The following is a 21,890-nucleotide window of genomic DNA, read 5'->3' on the forward strand; positions in this document are numbered from 1 at the left end:
TAAATGGAGCTTGTATGAAAGGTTTTTTACAAGGACCTGTAGTGACAGGACAAGGGGCAATGATTTAAAACTGAAAGAGGGTAGCTTTAGACTGGATATAAGTAAGATCCTTTACAGTGAGTGTATTGAGGTACTGGCATGGATGCCTTGAGAAGCTGTGGATGCCCCATCCCTGGAATTGTTGCTGGCCCTGTTGGATGGAGCTCTGAGGAACCTGGTTCAGTGAAATTTGTCCCTGCCCATGGCAAGAACGTTGAAATTGGATGATCCTTAAAGATCCTCTCCAACCCAGACCATTTTATGATTCTGTGAATTTATGATGCTGTGGTTCTATTTCATCATCACAAACTCTTGCCTGTAGAAAAGGCAAGTTATGGTATCCGTAGAGGCAGAACAAGCAATTTCTTACCTGACACTCTCATATCTGGCTTTGTGAAAGGTATTATTCTGTCTTACTATGGGTCTTCTTAATGTCAGGGTCCCATTCCAGATTGTTTCCTGAAACATTATCAACCAACAAAATTACTCATTTTTTCTGTTCACTTTGCACTAAATAGAATGCACAAACAAGGAAATTTGCCAAACGAGCTAGTGGAAATGTCTGTGTATTCATCCTTGTTCATAAAACACCACTCTGGCATGCAGTGATATTTTTAATAATACTAGAAGTAAAACATCAATATCATTATATTCATTAAAATATTTTATCCAAATTAATTAGACTTCAACTACAAATTGGATCCTTTTTCCCTGTCTCTAACCTATGTTTGAGTAGCGCTTAGCATTATGAGTAGAATACCAAATAAGCGCCATGTTAACTGAATTCAGCTAATAGCTGTTTCTTTTGGATATGATCTAAGTAGGTTATACAAAACTGTGTTTATTAAACTCTAAAGCAAGGTAATACATCTAAGTTACATGCAAAGTTTAATTCTGCAGTAACTGTGCAATCAGACTATCAAGGTTATCAGACTATCAAAAACCTATTTTAAATCTGCTCTCCTGTCAGAAGCAAGGTGTTCTCTGAGACACAGCATATCTTCAAGCTGCTATGGACTGCGTACCTGATTTAAATAATTCAACACTTAGATGATTAATGGTAGAAACAAATTCACTTGCACAGTTATATTATTATGCTTACTTTGCACAATCTTAAATTCTAACTCAAGGCAGCCCAACAAGGATTAATTTTCTACACATAAAAATGTGTGTGTGTGTGTCTACTAAGCACTGCTGTGAGATCTATGAGCTTTGAAGCTAATTTGAAAGTTTGTTTCCATGGAGAGATTAGCTATGTCTGGAAATGACAGAGAATAAATACATCTTTCTGCTTGACTTTTTATCAGTGTTGTGCCAATCCATCCATTTAAAGAAATCCTTTAGTGTATTGAGCAATTGCCTATCTGCCCAACAGGTCCTTTTGTATCGCGTGTCAGAGAATTGCATTGCGCCAGCCTTCCCTCCTTGTTAATTATTCTTCCTAGAATATTCTACAGAGAAGAAAAATTAATGATTTCTTATATTAACAAATGCAGTACAATGCCATTGCTGGTGCATCTTTGAACGGGCAGGAGACAAGCTTCAATCAGTCTTTTTAAGGCCCAGTTGTAGGCTCTCCTGATGACAACGTTTCACATCCATAGGAGTTTGGAGTTGAGTAGGAGTTTTCAGTGTGAGAGCAGCCTCAGTGGAGGAGCTGCCAGCACAACCCGGAGCTGTGCCCGCACTGCCTCGCAGGAGGTGCCGCCTGCCGCCCTGCGAGGCACCACAACCACAGCAGAAGGAACGGTGAAGCACACCTTGAAGGAAAAGTCTTTGAGGGAAAATCAGTTTGGGGGTCTCATTGTCTCATCTCTCTAATTGAAGTTTCAGGGGGAGGTAAGGCACACGTGCAGTTGTCCACTGAGCTGAGGTTTTAGCATTATGAGTGTCAGGTACACAGAAATAACATCGGGGGAGGGTTTAAATTTACTAGGGCTGTAATATCAGGAACTAAATTTTGGTTCCTTGGTCTGGAAAAGTCTGTAACAGAGTCTTAAGAATTCAATAGGTGGCTACATTTCAGTACAAGTAAATAAAATTCTCAGAAGTAATTTAGTAGAGCCGAGTAAATTCCTGGTACCTTTTACATTTTAATGACAAACAAGGTATGCCCACAGTATAACTTAAATAAGAAGACATCTTAAATGCAGCATTCCCCATGTGGTAAATTGGAAGGATTATTTGGCTGCTTTTCACTATTGGCCTTGATTTAAAGGTCAGGTTTTTCAGGCTCTGAAGCATTTATTTTTTTCTTTTACTTGAAAATACAATGAACACCATTGGGGAGTGAGAACATAAGATCAATCATAAAAATGTAAATTTAGTCTCTACTATGCCCTAAGTGTATATCTTCATTGGTAGTAAATCTCCTCCATGACAGCTGGAGTATTTTGGATTGTATAATCAAGGATGGATGCCTTTTCATTTCATTTACTTGCATAAAAGCAAAAGCTGAAAGTAAAACAAATGTGAAGTGCAACTTTATTGGAATGCTTTGAAGCTTTTAATTCTCAGACTTTTTTTTTCTTTATTAAATACTGAATTTAAAATTCAGTAGAGAGAGAAACAAAACACTAGGTTAGAATTATGTCACTTCTTAGAAAAATATTTCCTTACTGAATGAGAAATTACTTGCAATATTTGAATGCAGTCTCCAAGTTGAAATTATACCTCATTAACTACTCTATCAGTTCTACTCCTACAAGCATGAGAATCTTAAGAGTTCAATTTAATGCCATAAAAATGTACTTCTTGCCTAATGTTCGCAAGGAAATACCAAACATTCTCTGCGCTTTAAATGAGCATCCTCATATGGAAATCATTAAAGATTACCTTTGGACTGATCTTTCTCTGCATCACTGTGGCATAGGTTTTAGGATTAAAATCTGAAGACTGTTATTTAAAAACATTTTTGCTATTAGGCAAAATACAGGAATTTTAAACTTTGAGCAAAAGGGATCATAATGTATGATATCGTTCTTCAGTATCCCCCACGGTCTGTACCGCAAGACTGGGAATCATGGATCCAAATAATGTCTGAATTAATTTGTAAAATTAGTTTCACATTGCATATTTTTATAACATTACTTTTCTCTTGTAACAAAGTACTTTGCAAATCAAAACCAGGACACAAGAAGGTCAATTTGTTGACCTTGGGAGGGTCAATATATTAATCTCTCTTTTGGTGAAGAAATAGCCCTTCAATAAATTGTGGTCAGGGAAAAATTATGTAGAACAACTACCAGTGAAGGTCTGCAGTGAAGCTGATTCCTCATAAAAGCACACAGAAATCATCCCTGTTTGCCCACAATAAGGGAATAACCACATATCATTTATTTTATTACTACTAATAATAATAATTTATTTATTACAAATCATTTATTTTCTGTCTTTTCACAGAACAATGATATGTAAAATGTGTGGATTTGAAAATGTGTAAGACACTCAGCCAGTCCTGCAAAATTGCACAACTGTACCTTATTTGTAATCCAGTGGAAAAAAATATGACCAGAGGCTTTGGTCATGTTTCTTACATAAGGTGTGATTTTCTAGAGTGCAAATCATAATTAAAACAAAAAATCCCCTAAGCTTCCTATCAGGAAGGGCAGAGAAGTTTTCATATCCCACTGATATTTTATGCACATATTATCTTATCTTGGGAAAAAATACTTCAAAAATGAAAAGTTAGAAACAGATTATGTGCAATTCATTAAGTGAAGTGTATAATTGAAAGACATTTCAAAGCATTTTGAGAACAATACATTTTTTTAAATCTATGATGAAGTTGCATTTTGAAAGTGGACTAGTATATAATCTTTTTAACTCTCTAGTATATTGTATGATTCCAGTACTAAAAATCCTTGAAGAAAAAGAAAGTTAAACAAGTTAGGTGGTCAGCTATATGCCATATCTTTCTCCAATGCTCACTACAAAATCATATGCCATGAAGTTGAAAGATTAAGTGAAACGTCTCCTATCTCCTCAAATATTAAGCATAGCTTTAAAAAAGTGTTCTTTCTGAAGAGGGAGTAGGCCAAAATGTTATCTGTCTTCTGCATCAGCCAAATGAATAAAGTTTTGCTTTACTGTTTAATCATCCAGTATATCTTGGACAGAAACAGAGCATTGCCTTTTTTTCTTTGTCACTTCAGGTTTTTGAAGTGGACTCTCCTGATTGATCCTAAACAATGAATCATAGTAACATAGAAAAGTTTTGATTGGAAGGCATCTCTAGAGGTCATCAAATCTGACTCCCCTGGCAAGTTCATTTTCAAGTAGATCAGCTTGTTCAGAGCCCTGTCTGACCTGACCCTGAATGTTGCCAGGGATGAGGCACCTACCAGCTCTCTGGGACACCTCTTTCACTGTTTTATCATCCACGTAGTAAACATCATTTTATTTATATCTAATCTAAATCAACACTCTTTTAGTCTTAAAAACATTGTTGTTGTTCTATTACAACAGGCCCTGCTCCTATGTCTGTCCCCATCTTTTTTACAGGCAACCTACAAGCACTCAAAGGCTCTAATAAGGTTTCCTCAGAGCCTTCTTTTCTCCAGGCTGAGCATCCCCAACTCTCAGCCTTTCCTCCCAGGAGAGGTGTTCCAGTCCTCTGATCAAAAACAAGACATCCTCTGCACCTGCTCAAGCAGGTCCATGTCCTTCCTGTGCTGGGGACCCCAGCTGGATGCAGCACTGAAGTGGGGTCTAATCAGAGCAGAGCAGAGACAGAATCCTTTTTCTTGCCCTGCTTGCCCACAGGGCTTTGGATGCAGCTCAGGACATGATTGTTTCTCTGGGTTGTGAGTGCCCACTGTTGTCTCTTGTCCAGCCCTTCACACAACAGGTCCTTCTCCAGAGGGCCGTTTGTGATCTGTTCATGCTTCAGCCTGTGCTGCTCTTGGGGGTTGTCCCAACACAGATGCAGGCCTTTGCACTTGGCCTTGGGCAGTAGTCGAATACCTCAGCCTTTTCTTTGTACATCATTGCAAGTTTGCAAGCATTCTTACCAGATGGTGTAAATGTTTTCTTCAAGCGTCCTTTTCTCACTGACATACCCATAGAAACCCGTCCTGTTATCCTGTGTATCCCTTGCCAAGTTCAGCTTCCTCTTTGTCTTGGCTTTCCTCACCCCATCCTGCACAGCTGGGCTGTGTCCCTAAATTCTTTTCAGGTTACCTGTAGCTTTTCCACTGATGGTGCATTTTCTGCTTTTTTTTTAGTTTAACCAGCAGGTCTCCACTCCTCCATGGTGGTCTCTTTCTTTCCTTGTCCTATTTCTTTCACCTGGGGATGGCTCATTCTTGTGCTGTATGGAAAGTGTCCTTAGAGATCTACCAGCTCTGTTCTGCTCCTTGAGGGCAATTTCCCAGGGCAGCTCTTCTGCCCAGAGAGCCATTTCCCAGGGGGTCCTATTGACTAACTTCTTGAGCCCATGCAAGGGTTTTTTCCTAAAATTCAATATCCTGACTTTTCTGGAAAGCCATACAGTTCAGTTCTGATAATCTGATGTGTAAAAACTAAGGTTGGCATCTTCTGAAAACAAGCAAACACCACACACACTTAGGCAACAATTATGACTAAATTTCTGTTCTGAAAATAAATGTAATTGTATATAGCTCTACTTTAGATGACAGATTTTTTTACATTAACTACCTACATTCCATCAGCAATCTGGAATCTCTGGGAAAGAAAAAAAAAGCGGAATAGACCTGGACTCGTAGGATAATGGCCATGTCTTATATATTTTGGGAATGAAAGAATGAAAGAATTCCTCAAACTACATGAGGAAGAAAAAGAACAGGTTACACAGTTGTTTTGTAGTACATTTTGTTTAGGCAGGAGCAGTATTCTTTCCATGTCAAGTAAGTGGAATTCAGAGAATCATGCCATCAAAATGCCCCAAAAAGGATTTTACTGGCATGTTGCAAAATACTTTTAGAACTGAAGCCAACTAGAAAGATGATAAAAATATTGTCTTCTTCTGACACTGTTCAGTCTATGGTGACTTTGATGGAATTCATAAGTGTAGTGTTTCAGTCTGGTAAAGTGGGCCCATCTCTTTTCCTGAATCTAAAACTAGGAATCCTTGATTTGAAAAAGTACGGATTTAAGGTGTGTGTGTAAGAAATGTAGTGGTGTTTGCAAAGCAGATAAGTCATCCCCCCACCTGCAAGTCATAGTTGTTTTGCTCACAGTACTCTGTAAAATTACTTGTTTAACACAAATTGGATTTGGTGTCTGCCTCATAGACAGACATTTAACCTTTTTTGCCTTTAATAGCATGGAACAGCTTGTGTTTGTCCCGGCTGGACTGCACAATTGGGAACTTCGTTTTGATATCTTCTAACATTTATAGACTCCTAAGGAATAAAAGTGACACATTCTTGATATAACTGATTTCAGTGCAAACAAAGCTATGATTACTTTACTGGAAAGATTGCTGTTTTGTTTATGTTTGTAATTATAATCACTTCAAGTTTTTGATCTACAAAGACGTTGAATAGGCTTGATGTAGATTTGCAGACCAAGGAGATGTTAAAGAAAAACATTTAGTGAGGGTAGAAAACTCCATAAATAAAATTATGACTACAGGAAGTTTCTGAGCAGCACTATGGATGTTTTACCCTGTAGTTAAGGAAGCACTTTTGAATTTTTGGGTTTTTTAAATTCTGTATCTTTCACATGAAGTTTGCTTTTCATGCTGTTTAAAGTAATACTATTATAGAGTTTCTGAGAGCTTTAATTCAAGAAAGAAAAATGATGGTTTCTGAAGAGACAATTCTGCTTTCACTCAGTGTAACTTTCTCTTGCTTTCTCTGTGTGTTGGCCTGAAAGAGAGACAATTTCTGAAATGAAATTTCACGTTTGGATTCTACACATTTTTTAAGGAAAATTAGATTATTATAAGAAAGTGGGATGGATTACATTCCAGAAACTTTGGAAATGTTTTCTGAAATTTTTAATTCAAGAATCTTCCAAGTCCATTAATTTTAATATAATTTCCCTGTTCTTTCCTATATTTCACTTTCATATATAGTTTCCAAGGAAATTAGTTATTTATATGAATCTCTTTAGCTTCTCCAGGTGATGTTTTTAGAAAACTTGTTCATTGTGAATAACTTCTTTTTAATTTCTTCCTTCAAAGGATGGAAAATTGCATCGTTCTGATCTACTTATAAATAGAGTGATAGCACCATTTTGTTTCAATTTGATTAAAGCAAATTTCAAACACCTTTTTTTCAAGAGCCTAAAATCAGAATTTCTATCATTACCTACTAGCCTGCAACTCAAAGCATATTAGTGCTTGTCTGAGTATCAGTATTTCCAAGCTGATTCTCTTTAGCAGAGAGTCCTACATTTCTATTTGTATTCTTGACATTGTGTTTCATGTCCCCCTGTGCTTGCAACATCCTTGCTGCTGTACAGAGCAAGGTCAGGTTATCTCTCTTGTAATTCACACACAGCAACTCTTCTGCTGCCATCTCCAGTGTTGTCCTCCAAGAGGGCTGGAAGTTTTAACTCATCACGTGTTGCCTTTTTGTGAGGGAGGCAGGTCATGCTGCAGGGAAGGAGTATGCTTGCATGCTGCCTAATGCATGAGCAATAGATGCAGGGTTGCTACCTCTCCAGCATCCCAGGAAATAGGACATCCAGGAGCCAGACCACTCTTAGATGAAAACAGGAAGTGCAGAGGAAGACTTACCACTCAGAGGGAGTCTGAGATAAAGTAGAATACAACAGAAGAAGCCAGGCATAGAAAGAACAGTGATCCGTCCACACAGCATGATCTAAAATCCCATGTACACTCATTTTAATGCAAACATATTGACATATGCCTTCCAGGCTTCTTTTTGAAGTCAAAGATCTACTCAACAGGAATATTTACTGCCAAAATCAAATTCGCGTAGTACAGAACATATGCATTCCATATGTCAGATCTTCTATGTACTTCCATGCACTTTTTTCCCATTCCCATTTGTTGTCTTTTCTAACAACATGTTTGCTGCGGGTATAAAGACTAGATAATAAATTAGATTTGAAATATAGTGTTGTAGTGAATATCCTGCAGTCCCATTTGTGCCTCTTCAGTGCAGGCACCTTTAGCCAATAGTATGCAACAATGAAGGATTTGGTCATTGTTCTCCGAAAGCAGCTGCCCTAAGCTAACAATGGCTTTTAGATAACTGCTCCTCCTGATATTTCTCTGCAGTTGCTGCAGGACTAAATGAGTTTTTATCTTCTGGCCTAAAGTGTGAGACATGAAGATTATCTGATTTTCGCTCCACTGAATGACTTATTCCGTAAAATATTCCAACTTAGCTAATTTGAAACACTGAGATAAAATTTTTAAGTGAGAAAACTGCTGGTAGTATTGAAGGACCAAATAATACCTGTTCTAAATTAAAGCCCACTATTTTGTAATTTTGACATCGAGAACTGAAATGTTTCACCCAGAAAAGTCCTGAGGAACAGGCTTTTTGTTATTAAGAGATAGGTAGTACTTATATTTCATGTACTATTACTATTTATTTCTGCTGTTGGGCCACTTTTTGCAAGTAATGGCCTTAGCATTGAGGAGGAATATAAAATGGGTTCTCTTGGGCTTCAGGAAGATCAACATGGCCAAAACCAAAATGTTTTCTTTGAGTGGAGTAAGGAGCAGAGAAATTTGTTTGTTTGCTTATGAGGTCTTGTGTAGCATCAGTAGGGTGAATTGACATATTGAATCTAAAATCAAAACCACTGACAACATAAATGTTCCCAGTTTCATAAAATTAACTACAAGTTGAATTTTTCTAACTCACTGATAGAAAGGAGTCTTCAGTTCACTTAAAAGTGTTGGTGTCCCTCAAATTCAGACTGTCAGTATGGTTCTTGTTTTTGTTAGGAAATCCCACTGAGCTGATAGTTTGAATGACCTTCTGTCATGCAATATGTGGGAACTGATATGAAAACTTTGTGGACAAGGGACCTCAGCACAATCAACATTTTCTCCTAGAGCAGTGTTTTCCAATTTGTCTCTTATGGTTTCAGCAATTTCTGATCTTGAAACCTGCCCAAAACAACCTTCAGTGATCTGCTGTCTCTTGTTTTTTTGAACTTTGTCCCTGAAAAAAAGTTGAAGTTACAGTGTTCACTCATGTCTGGTTTTTTACTTAATATTTTCTTTTTGAATTTCAGACTTATCAACGAGTCTTTGAGGGACCAGTTGCTAGTTACCATCCAGAAGACTTTCACATACACCCGAACCCAGGCACAGCACCTCTTCATTATCCTCATGGAGTGCATGAAGAAGAAGGAGCTGGTATGTTGAGTTCAATGCATTGTTTTGATCAAGTCTTTTATGTACCTGTTGGAAGATATCATAAATCTGATCTCTGTTTTCTAGACTTTAAAGTGATATCATGCTGACTTTTGTTTACTTTACTCTATATTTTTGCTTTTAAAGTAATTAATGCAACAAATCTGATCCCTTTTGTCAGTTCCTCTACATTTCCTCTGACAACATAGAATCTAGCTAGTAGCACATGGATATTACTATTTTTCAGTCATCCTCAGGCATATCATAACTACAATTCTACTTCATGCAACTACAGAAAGCAGAAAAAGCATAATTATGCATCTGTCCCTGGGATTGTATTTTAAAGGTGCTGTAGAGTTGCAGAAGTATCACAAGGACTATTACCCTACTGTGAAGATATGAAATGAAAGCAGCTTGTCTCTGAGGCTCGTATTGTGCAGTGGCAAGGCTATCCTTTGAACACATTCTTGTATTTTCTTGAAGAGGACAACATCTTTCAACAGTTTCTTGGAGATCAATGAGGCTGCTTTTGCAGAAATATTTTTGAAGGAAAAGCACACTGAAAAAAATTGTGATTCATTTCTTGTGGATTTTATCTGTCACAAACTGATAGGACAGACATGCTTAAGTTTTATAACTTAAACTTTCTTCTAAGGTTTGGGTTTGGTTCACATCAATGTTGATGATAATACCCTAAAGCAAATTTGCTGTAACATTTCTGATCCACTGATCAGAAAGAGTGAGTTTTTTAGGATAACAGCATTAATTATTTTTTGGGCATTTCAGTAGTAATAGTAGTAGTGATGGTGGTAGTAGTAGTAGTAGTAATTCTAATAGTAGCAATAATAAATCATTATAATAATAATAGCACCTACTTGTAAACGACTGTTCTGCATATAGACCTAAAAAGCATACTTATAGATAGAAGAGAAAAGAAAAGACTGAGGAAGAGAGGGAGGAATGGAAAAAGGGGGACAAAGGCAGGAATGAAAAAGGAATGACAGATAGAAAGCAGAGGAAGATATTGAATTATCTAGACTAGTAAAATGCAATTCTTGATTATTCCAGACATCTAAATCCAGAACGGGTTGTCAGGCTGTGAACAAACCCTGCTAATGAGGAATAACTGTAAAGATTCTGTCCATAGTATTCACATTAAGATTTGTAGTCCAAGCAAGGCTGTGCATTAGTTACAGGTTTCTTTGCAGATATCCATCATTTGTAACCACTGACATTCTCCACCTACTAATCTTGTGAAGAGCTATTACTCAGGAGATGGTGCGCCCAAAATTAAGTATTCTGAATTTGAATTTTTAACACTAGCTTAACTATATATAAATCTAATACATTAGAACAGTTGTTTCTGTCTAGTACCTAAGTTGTACTCAGCTAATTCTAATACTGGTAAGCTGGAAAGATTTTATGTCTCAGGTGTGGTTGCTAGGCTAATAGTGTCCTGTAAGACTCACAGCCTCCTGTATGTATGCAAAAGAAAGGTGGTGCTCATGGTCCTGAAGGCAGCATAACCAGAGGGAATGGGTGACCTTGGGGCTGTGAAGTACTTCCAGGGGTGAGTGGTGACTTTAAAGAAGTCTTTTGTTCCTACAAAGCTAGATGCTTCACATTTCCACAATTGTCCCAGCTTTTGTCCTTCCTCAAAGGACCCTCTAATTTGGTTGTTGACTTAAGGAAAAACACTGCTTGATGAGGTGACCATCATTAGTCTGATCAACGCCTCAAAAAATGGATGGAAGAGGCAACAGATTGTCTCAGAGAGCTCAGCAGCAGCTAGATTGATCTAGCTATTTTCTCTGTGTTCGTGGTCACTGTGCCTACCTCTCTGATTTTGCAGCTGCTGGATTGATGGAGAACAAAGCAGACAGCACAGGAGAAGCATGTCTTATTTCTGTGTGCCACTAAATAATTGAGTGCAAACAGGGTACAGCCAGGAAGATGCTCATAAAGTACGTCAATACAGCTGAATCATGGATGAGGAGAATGAAAATAAAATGCAAGAAACAAATGCAAGGAACAAAAAGGTTTCTTAGAAATAATTGTTCCTTCTATACCTGCTTAAAATGTGTGAAAAGTCTGGCATCAGTTGTATAAATCTGATACGAGTGTTGTAACCAGGGAAAAAGCATAATCATAGGAAAAATTGCCCCTTTTCTCAGATCATGAGATTTTTCAAGTTCTGACATTTTGGATTTCACTTGTAAATAATGATTTCTGAATTGTACACCCGGGAAGCGTTGTTGTGGTTGTTGTTGTTGTTGTTGTTGTTGTTGTTGTTGTTGTTATGTGTAATGTTCCGTGTACTTGATCAAGTTTAAATTTTTTGTTGAATAAAAGCTGAAGCACAGAGGATGAATGATAAGGTGAGGCCCTGGAAGGGGAGTGATCTAGGTGTGTTAGATTTGCAAGACAGAGGAATTTTCACTTCTCAATTCAATGAATAATTTTTATGAAATTACATACTTCTCTGAGTTGACATTAAAAGTATCAGAGTTTTTTCAGAAATGTATTTGGACCAAGGTACTTAATGTGGGCTAAGGTTTAAACATCTATTTAAAATGAAGTAGACTACACATATCTATCTGTGTACATATAGCTGTAGATTACAAGGGTAGGATACTATTTTATAGCTTATTTATGGAGATTCTCTGCTGTCATATTTACACAGAATTATTTTTAAACGTTTATGCCAAGACCTATTTTATGCTAACGTAAAAGCATGAGGGGTCACCAAAGCTAAGTAATCAGGAAGCAGCCTAGGAGACTTAACTTCAGCCATCCCTGAAAAACACATTGTGTTGGGTAATAACTCAGAAGTCTGTTTTCAGCTTTCAAAGGAGTATTTGCTTCTGTCTCAATAAACAAATTAGTCTTAGTATTGCCCCTTAAAGATAGTAAATCTGGTGTCTGAGTTTTCTCGCAAATACAGGCTGCTCTACTCTTTTGAGAGCACTTTATTTTTCAGCTTGGACTGGCATGTTGCTGGAGTGCTTTGTTCACAAATCATTATGTGAATTTCTCAGAAGCCGGAATGTGTTTTCCAGCAAGCTGCATGGGTCTGTCTGTGGAGCTCCATTGGGCAGCCACTGGGAATGGCCACTTTGGCAAGCCAGAAAGGTCTGTGTCCTTGAAAGCAATCAGACCTGCGGCAGTGACAGATGTTTGCCATAAAACTAATTATTCCAAAATAGTGTTTTGAGAGTGAATACACCTAATCTTTTATTCATTGAATAGAAAATGGAAATTGTTGTGAATCACGATAGGTCCAATCATTTTTATCACACCTTAGTGATAAAAAATGGCACATTAACTCCAGCAATAAAGTGTATGCCACCTGCTGGTTAAGTTTGTTTTCTTATTACTGCCAAGACCATTTTCGACTTAATTTGTTTCCTTGAATAGCTGAAGTTTCAGTGACTACATAAAGCAAACTGATAGCATCATTGATGCTACTGCATTTTCAAGAAGGAATTGCAGAACAAAGAGAGTGTGGTCATAGGGCGTAGGTTTGTGTGCATGCATTCATTCATGGAACACATTTCCACAAAGAGGCAAGAGGTACAATTTGATTAATTTCCCACTAAAAGAAAAAAGTAAAATCCCATCTCTAGCTCACAGCAGCAAGTAATAGATATTTTCCTCTTGCCTCTACTGTTCCCTCTTGTTCCTGTACCACAGTGTATGGCTGCTGTGGCAATCATGATGACGGCTCAGGGACTGTGCAAACCTCACTTCAGCTTTGTGCTGCTGATGGGTATGGCAGCAGGGAGTTCCAGATGACTTAATGTGCAGCTTGCAGTTCTGGTGCTGTCAGATTGAAACAAAGGAGGTGTCATGCTATAGAAACTGAGCACATTGCGCTGAGATCAGGACAACCTGCATCATGCAGGTGCTTGCTATTCTGTGCTTTTATGTCAAACAGAGGTGGATCCCCATTTTCCCAAAATGCACAGTGCATGAGAAAGCTGTCTTGCATGGCTATTATTCAAATGCCAATATTGCCACACTTATGTAGGACTTTGACTCTTCTTAATGGTTACTTACACAAAGTACTGGGAAGCTGTTACGTCATTGTTATGTCATGGTCCACTTGGAAAAAGTTTGATTTACTCTGAGCAGTGCATGGGAAAAAAAAAAATCTTGGGAGGTTCAATATCAAGCTTTTACTTGCAAACTTGAGAACTTTAAGGTAGAATAAGATACTCGGCTAATTTTGAAATGTAGCAGTTTTGGTTAGAAATTCAATAGTATAAAAGCATAAAAATTAACACTTAAGAGAATGTATAAAGGAAAAGAAAGAAAAAGAAAGGATAATATTAGAAAGGTGTATATTCACCACGTGGGTCCAGAGATGAGATGTGATTGTTGCAATTTCTGTATCTGTTGGTTGAAGCAATGATCGCAGTCTCGATCCATTGGGGCTGAGGGAAGCGCAAGCCACACAAAGTCCAGTGGGTTAATATAACACTCAGGCTCAGTGGGAATGCCCAGGTACCTGTGCTGGAGTAGGGAGTTTTAGGCAGGTAATGTAATACTGTGGATCATGGGACACAACAAAGTTACAGCTGCCTCTTAATTCAGTGTAGTTGAGTCAATTACCAGAAAGGATGAGTACCTTCAGGCTGTGTGGGAAGCTGAGCCACTTGTGTAAGGACACTGGCATGATAAAAAGCACTATCCCACCTCACACGATTTGCCTCCTTTCAGCGTCTTCCCTTATCTTGTTCACCACCCAGCTGTAGTGTCCAGAGATGGGTTTGCCCCCCCTTTGTGGTTACTTGGAGCATCATCAGCTTTTGCAAATGGCCAGGTGTTTGATTCATCGATATTCCAGCATCTCACAGTGATTTAGCAGTCTCTTTTCTATATGGACTACAAATAAGGCTTTACTGATCCTTGACGTCTTCAGATTTCTGTGGCTGAAAAGGCTACTGTAGCAAACCTGTCCATGGTTCTGGAAGAGTTTATACAGGGAAGAGTTGGACTTGATCATATACTACCTGTAAAAAACCTTTTCAGCTGGATGTGCAAGCTCGGTGAACTCATATGCTAGTTAAATACTGGCTGCAACTGTTTGTTAGCATACACTTTGACCTGAATTAAATATTAACTAAATCAGATGGACTTTTAAGAATTTACTTGCATATTGTCACTTGATTTCTTTGGCCGTTCCCAGAGGTTAGAAGTTCATTTAGGTCTGGTTTTTTTCAAGAATTTTTTCTTCAGAAACAACAAAATCATTTCAGCAAATGTTTTTTAGTGCTGATATCATTTTTTTTATCTTGGAGAGGAACCTGAAGAGGGCTTGGTGTCTTCTCAAACAATAAAAGTCAACTGTAGCTCTTGAAGCATAGCTGCTGTGAACAGCATATAATTTGGCAACAGGCATTTGGGGCAGGAAAGCATCATGTAACTGCTAGCCTGCAGGTTGCTAAAACAGCTCTTGTTTTCACATGGAAACACTCTGTAAGATTTCCAGCATAAAATGGAGTACAGTTTGTCCTCTGTGTCCAAATTGATGTGCCAATCCCCTTAAGGAATGACTGTGAAACTCTAGTAATTCTGGAGAAGGTTAAACCTATCTAGCCCATACAAATCAATAAGTTTAATCTAGTACTTAGGTTCTACCTCTGTAAGTGTTAAGATAATGAGTAGAGGTTTTTAATTCTGCAAACCCCGCCTGATTTCTTTTGTGGTAAAGACCTAAGACCATATTTTGTGTTTTCAGCTGCCAAAAAGCAAGATTAAGTTAGCTGAAATTAGTCACTGACCCCACAGAGAACAAAAATTTAATGCTAGGAGTAATTTTTTTCACTTCAATAATTCAAAGAATAGCTTTCACCAGAAAAAGAGCTATATAAACCCCCCACCTCCAAAAAGAAACAAAAACAAAAACACCCCCCCCCAAAAAAAAAACCAAAAACACAAAAAAAACCCAAAAACCCAAACAGCTGAACTGTTGTTACACTGAACCCTGGAAAAGCTTTTGATCATACCATCTGCTTTTCAGCTACTGTCAGATGAGGCAGGGCATCTGCTAATAGAAACTACAAAGATGTCAGACCTACCACAGAAGCAGAAGTGTAGAATTTATTTATTGTGTCCATCCTGAACTTCTGCTGTGTCATCCTCTCATCTGGAACATGTCTGCAAAGACCAATATTCCTTTTTTTTGCTTACATTTAGTAAACAAACATTTTCTGTTTTATTTGGTGCATACAGTGAAGTAATCTGATAGGTGCTAAAGCTAACTTACTACCAATCTTTTTGCTTCCTATCTTCTTACATATTTTGTGGTTAAAATTGCAGGTACAGAAACAAAATATAGAATGTTTCTTTTCCCTCTAAAAATGTAAACTTGTGAAAATATCCATTACCCCATTTACACTAGTAACAGGTATACTGGGAAATACGCACTGATTTGTTATACAGCTCTGTAAATTTTCTGGATACAGAAATTGAAGGCAAAGCAGTACTTGGTGGCACAGCAAAATTCCACATTAGATAATATAAACCAATTTTTGCAATTGGGGTTCAATGCAGTTTATATACTCCATGATAATATTCAGAAACCTTTATTACTTCCAGGATCTGTAGTGTCTGGGAAATCATAATTTTTTTATCGTTCTTAGAAAATAAAATTATCCTTTCTGTGGCTTCCCATGGGGCACAGAGACCCATTCATTAGTGCTGTAATATCTCAGCCAGAGACGAGGAGCTCACTGTATGAGATACAGGGTTTCTGTAGATAAAGCAGGAGCTGAAAATTTATTGTCCTACAGGAATATCTCACACTATGTAAACTGCCTTTTCCAGGGATTGCCTATTTAGTCTCACCAGCAAACCAGCCAAGAAACTAATGGCTTGTGGCTATTTTTGTTGCTTGGTTTCTGTGTGTTGTTATGACACTGTCAACCTCAATACAGAACAGCCATATGTCTGCATCATCCATAGCAAAGCAATCTGAGCATCCCATGTCTCATCAGACTGTTTGAAAATTGTTGCAGAGGAAAACTAGAAATTGAAGTTGCAATTGAAGAGCAACAGTCCCCAGCATCAATACTGCTTCCACCCAGTCAACTCAAAAAACTTCCTTCTAAGGTCAGCATTTTCAGTTCAGAAGACATATGTGTGCATGTAGGACTTGCAGACAATATTTTATGGCCATGACTTGCATTACTCAATTTTACAGTATATACAGCAATGGGAATGACCAAACTGAATTCTTGCTTTCTTAGAGTATCAGAATATCCATCTCAGTGATGAACTTTCTCCATAACTTGTGACTTTAATGTTTCAGAAGAATATCTATTATTTCAGTGCCTTGCCAATACCTGTTATCTGAACCATTTTTACAATTTCCATAACTGACCTCCTTTAATGTTTTGTTTTTTCAAACTCTCATTTTTATTTTCAGGGTAATTTTCTGCTGAAATATTTAAGTAGGCCTAGCTAAATTATTAATGTCAACATGTACTCTGGAAGCAATTGCCTATTTAGCCAAACCAAACTGTTCTAAAACAGGAGACTTTCAGGTTGCACTCACAATTGCGTCTGTGGTTTTTTTAGAAAAGGGAGGGGTTTTATTCTTACTTATATAACTGAGATGCATAAGAAAACTTCATATGTCAGAGGTGAAATTTATATTTCAGAGATGAAATTTAAAGACAATAAAATTTTTTCTGGAGGTAACTAAAAAAATAATTTCAAATATATTTTAAATCATTGTGTATTTTCTTCTGATGTCGTAATGAAATGATGATGAGAAAAAAATTACATCTCTAAAAGCTTGAATAATTTGCAGCATTCTTAGAATGCTAAGTTTGTAAATACTTGGTGCTTTCTTTGCTCTCATCACTGCTGTCCTGTTTTTTTTCCTTTATCTTCAGCTATCCATTGTTTAGTCAGCAGGTACAGTGAATTTGAGGTTTAAAGAATTATTTTTCCCCTTCATCTCTTGTCTCTTTTATGACACAGGGTAAAACATCTTTCTGTACAATTGTGCACGTCAGTCTCCCTCTCTAAACAAATTCGTGCTAAAAATCTGACCATATTTCACCTCTTTATTCATCCTCTGAAGGGGTTGAGGTTTACCATAGTGTAAAAAAATACATTTTCACATGTTGCAGAATAAATACAAGTGCAGCCTTCTGCTGCACAGCTATTCAAATTTAATCCTGGCACTTTAAAATTACCTCAAACAGAATAAGCTCTTCCATCTCTGTGGAGTTTTCAGAATAAATCCTAGGGGGAAAAAAGTGCTGTGTAAGGAGGTAAAGACTCACTTTTTGGATAGTAAAGGCAGGGAAAGAGGAACTGAATATGCTGGTAGTTTGAAAGGATATTTATGATCTGTCATTTGTTTTACCAAACACTGCTTTAGTCTATTTTAGAACAGTTTTTAGATTCATTGCCATCCTGTGGCCTGGGAAATTTATGGTTGATGATTATTATCTGTTGCTCTTGCTTCTCATTCTAGGGTTCAAATCGACTTTGCCCATGTGGAGTACAAACTCGAACATACTGTCCAATGCATTGCAGCTCATATTGATAAAAGTTAATAATTTATATATCCACCTAGGCCTGAATATGGCAAGCTGTGACACAGTTATGATGGCTTAGGGAGCGTTCCTTAAAGCAAAACAAACTTTTGTGTCTTACTACTTGCTAATCTGGACACTGGTTTTCCAGACACAGTCTGGAAAGTCTGTTTTATATTCACTGCTCTCAAGTAAAATACCGTCACCTAACTTTGCCTCTAAAGGCAAATGCAATATCAGCATGACAGCAGAAAAAAAAAAAAGAATGAATGGAACCCGTAAGGCTAATCTGACCCTGCTGACCCAGAAACTATGTACAAGAAAAGGGAAAAAAAAGCGATCTGTCAAACAAGGATGGAACAGGTTAAAAACAGAGAGCAAAGCAGTTTTAAAATAGGTGCTTTTGGTGGAGTCCAAGGTCAGAAAATAACACTTTCCTTCTGCTTCCCCCCAGCACCTCTCCAGCCTCCTCCCACCTTGCTTTCTATCCTGCTGCTCTTCTTTACTCCCATCTTCTTGGTTTTTACTTGCTTTCTACCTGCCTGCCTAAAAATCAGGTTTCTGCCCTGCTGGACAATAATTATTGCTGGCAACTATCACAGTGTGCTGTAATCCTGCTTGCAAAGGCTCCGTTTTGGTACAGTGATTTCCTGCCGCGTTTTCCTAGGCAGAATGAGGATGAAGTTAGTTTATTTTCCTGAAAATTAATCCTCTTCACATTAAGATACTTCAGTAAAATCTACAATGAGATAGAACCTTCCCAGCTTTTTATTGCTGGGTTGGTTTGTTTGTTTGTGGTTTGTTGATTTGTTGTTTGTGGGGGGAGACTTAGTGGGATGGCAGGTGAACTTGTGTCTCTTCCTTCTTATAGGGTCAAATCTCATGCATTTTACTTAGACAGCTTTTGTCGACGGAAATGAAAGATAGTTTGTTATAGAAAAAGTTTGACTGTCAGCTTCCAAGCACCTGCACCTAGATGGAGTCCAGCTGCCCCAGCTTTGAAAGTATCTGCTACTGTATTTTGCAAGATCACTATGGGCACACCAAAAGAATTCAAGATATTTAACAAGAATCCAGTTGCCTATCAACTGCTTTGCAGCTTTTTGGGAAACCTCTACTGATGATTCGTTTGCCTGTTTCCTGAAAATCTATCTCTTCAGTACAGTGCAATACAATTTTGTGTTTGTAAGGAATGGTAGCCCCAGCTTCTGTAGTAGAGATGACTCAGGAAATTACCTGAAAGAGCTGTTTCAAACCTATAAATAATGTGAATACTGAGGAAAGAAAGGAGGAAATAGGAGAAAGACCATCCCCAAAATACCCAGTGGGGTGGTAGAGGAGCAGAAAAAAAACATTATTTTAAAATAAGTGAGTAAACTCGCCAACAATTGAAAATACTAGCTACACTAGAGGTAATTACTGGAGGTATTACTAGAGGTAATAATATGGGCCAAATCCTTATGGAAGAAAAAGAGTACTTGATTTTGAAGTTTCTTTTCTTCTTTGGATCTGAATTGGTTTTTGGCTCAAAAAATAGCAGGGTAGGGTAAATGGAGTTCTACTCTCTAACACACTTCTATTATATTCCTATGAAAAATAGGAAAGGTTTTCACAGATACAATGTGAAATAGAGCAGCCCAGATAAAATTTCTTTTTAAACTAATCTTCCCTTTTTCAGAGCAATACAGAAGAATGTCTAGTGGTAGTTTGACTAAAACTGCAACTCTTACCAGCTTATTTCCTTTTGGTATGTGAGTGAGTCCTTAGCATATATTACTTTTAAATACAGGCTTCTTGGGATTTATTACTTTGTAATGAAATATCCTGGATTCCATATGCACACCTTACTAGGTTGTTCTTCCTTCTGTATTTTTTTCCTTTTCAAGTTGTCCAGAGGGTAGAACCCAACAACAGGCTTACCAACCCAATGGTCTGTAGTAGGTTGGTGCTCTTTGGCACTTTCTCTTCACTGAAAGAAGAAAGGCTTTTTCTTTTTCTTAGCAATGAGTTATTAAATTGATTTCTAAGTCCTTAATTTTCTGTTGTTTTTGCATCTACCAAGATGGATGATGCTCATACAGAAAGAGGTAGCTGGGAATAGAGTTTACTGACCCAGATATTTGCCTTTAGTACAGCATGTCTTTTAGTGCAGTAGCATCTGTATCCCATTTTAACAGGGTTCAGCCAATGTCCTCAGTGTGTTCCTTATCAGTTCTCTGCAGAGATTCACCCACCAAGGTACTTGTAAGTTGCACTGGCAGGTTGTGACATACATTAATGATTCTTGGAGTTGACCACATCGGAAACATAAAATTCTTACCTGTTAATTCAGGGGAAAGAAAATACCAGAACAAGAGATCTCCAGCAAAACAGATAGGTTTTTTAAGACCTAAAGACACTGCACATTTATAAGTGTAAATTCTGCGTAAGTACTTTAGGATGCATCTGCATTTCCTCTTCCCTCTTGCTACAGAAATTAAATGTTGCTATATGTATTTTAAACCTTCCATGCTTGCAAAAAAATGTATTTTATCAACCCATCAATATCTGGTACCAGGTAAAAAAATCTCTCAGTGTCAAGGAATAACAGTGAGGGGCATCTGTGCTGAAGGAGAGGTGGATGCCACCCAGCCAGCTGCTATGGATAGATAGCTCAAACAGCCCTGTGTCTGCAGATATCTATAGTGTAAAGTGGTTGATATGTTCTCAGATTTTGTGCTGTGTTCTGCTTTTCAGCCCAGGCTCCAGCCAGACTGTTTATTTGGAGTTGGTTCTGTGTTCTCACTGACAGCCTCACACAATAGGGTTACCTTCAGTTACTCCTACTTACTATCTGCCTGGACAAAAGTTCAGTTGCCTTAAACAAGAATGCCTCTGCCACAGACAGCAAGCAGCTATGGGTAGTGACAGTAAAGCTAAACCATAAGAAGAGGCTGGACATATTTGTTTACTGCCTTTGTGAGTGCAGAAAATACAGAAGTCCACAGTGCCAGCTGGGTCTTTGGGGTCCTAAACTCTGAGCATTTTGAAATGAAGTTAGCATTTGGCTGAGAGCCAGCTGAACATGAGCAGTTTGCCTAGGTGGCCAGTAAGGTCAATGCCATCCTGCTTATATCAGCAACAGTGTGGCCAGCAGGACCAAGGCAGTGACCATGCCCCTGTGCTCAGTCTGAGATGAGTCACTCCCTGAGGCCTCGCTTGAGCCCTGTGTTTGGTTTTGGGTCAGCAGCTGTGTTAGGGAAGGTTCAGGTTGAATATTAGAAGAAGGTTCTTCACTGAGAGGGTGTTTGGGCACTGGAACAGGCTCCCCAGAGAAGTGGTCCCAGTACTAAACCTGACACATTTGGACAGTACCCTCAGGTACACGGTGTGACTCGTGGGGTATCCTATGCAAGGCCAGGAGTTATACTGAATGATTCTTGTGAATTCCTTCCAACTCAGCATATTTGGTGTTTCTGTGTTAACGTGAGGTGCTGAGTCATGTCCAGACAAGGGCAGCAGACCTGGGGAAGAGTCTGGAGCATAAATCTGATCAGGATCAGCTGGGGGAGCTGAAGGTGTTCAGCCTGGAGCAAAGGAGCCTTATCACTCTTTAGAACTGCCTAAAAGATGGTTGTGGTGAGGCAGGGATCCATTTCTTCTTCCAAGTAAGAGGTGGGAGATGCAGGGCTGGATTGGATATTAGGAAACAAATCTTCACTGAAGGGCTTGTCAAGCATTGGACCAGGCTGTCCAGGGAAGTGGTTGAGTCACCATTACTGGAGGTATTTAAAAGATGAGTTGATGTGGCACATGGTTTAGCAGTGGACTTGGGAGTGCTGTGTTAATATAGATGATCTTAGACATCTTTTCCAAACTAAAAAAATCCTATGATTATGTGATTGTATGAAATAACATATTTTTCCTTGGCTGTGTCTGAAATTCTAGTTCAGTACCAGACATGACCCCAAAATTATAATTCTAGTGTGAGTCTGAGCAATTTTTCAATT

At 38.2% G+C, this 21,890-nt stretch overlaps 1 protein-coding gene across 2 annotated transcripts in view; it reads left to right on the top strand.

The window, feature by feature from the left end:
• TRPM3 (transient receptor potential cation channel subfamily M member 3) overlaps positions 1-21,890 on the top strand; it is a 373,625-nt gene that overhangs the window by 277,471 nt on the left and 74,264 nt on the right. For both annotated transcript variants that reach the window (XM_039719170.1, XM_039719179.1), the window contains one exon: positions 9,226-9,349. In XM_039719170.1, coding sequence (XP_039575104.1) covers positions 9,226-9,349 — 124 coding nt within the window. The remainder of the gene's footprint in view (positions 1-9,225; positions 9,350-21,890) is intronic.

Source organism: Passer montanus, unplaced genomic scaffold (genome assembly GCF_014805655.1).
Source record: "Passer montanus isolate IOZ18808 unplaced genomic scaffold, ASM1480565v1 scaffold105, whole genome shotgun sequence".
NCBI classification, from domain to species: Eukaryota; Metazoa; Chordata; class Aves; order Passeriformes; family Passeridae; genus Passer; species Passer montanus.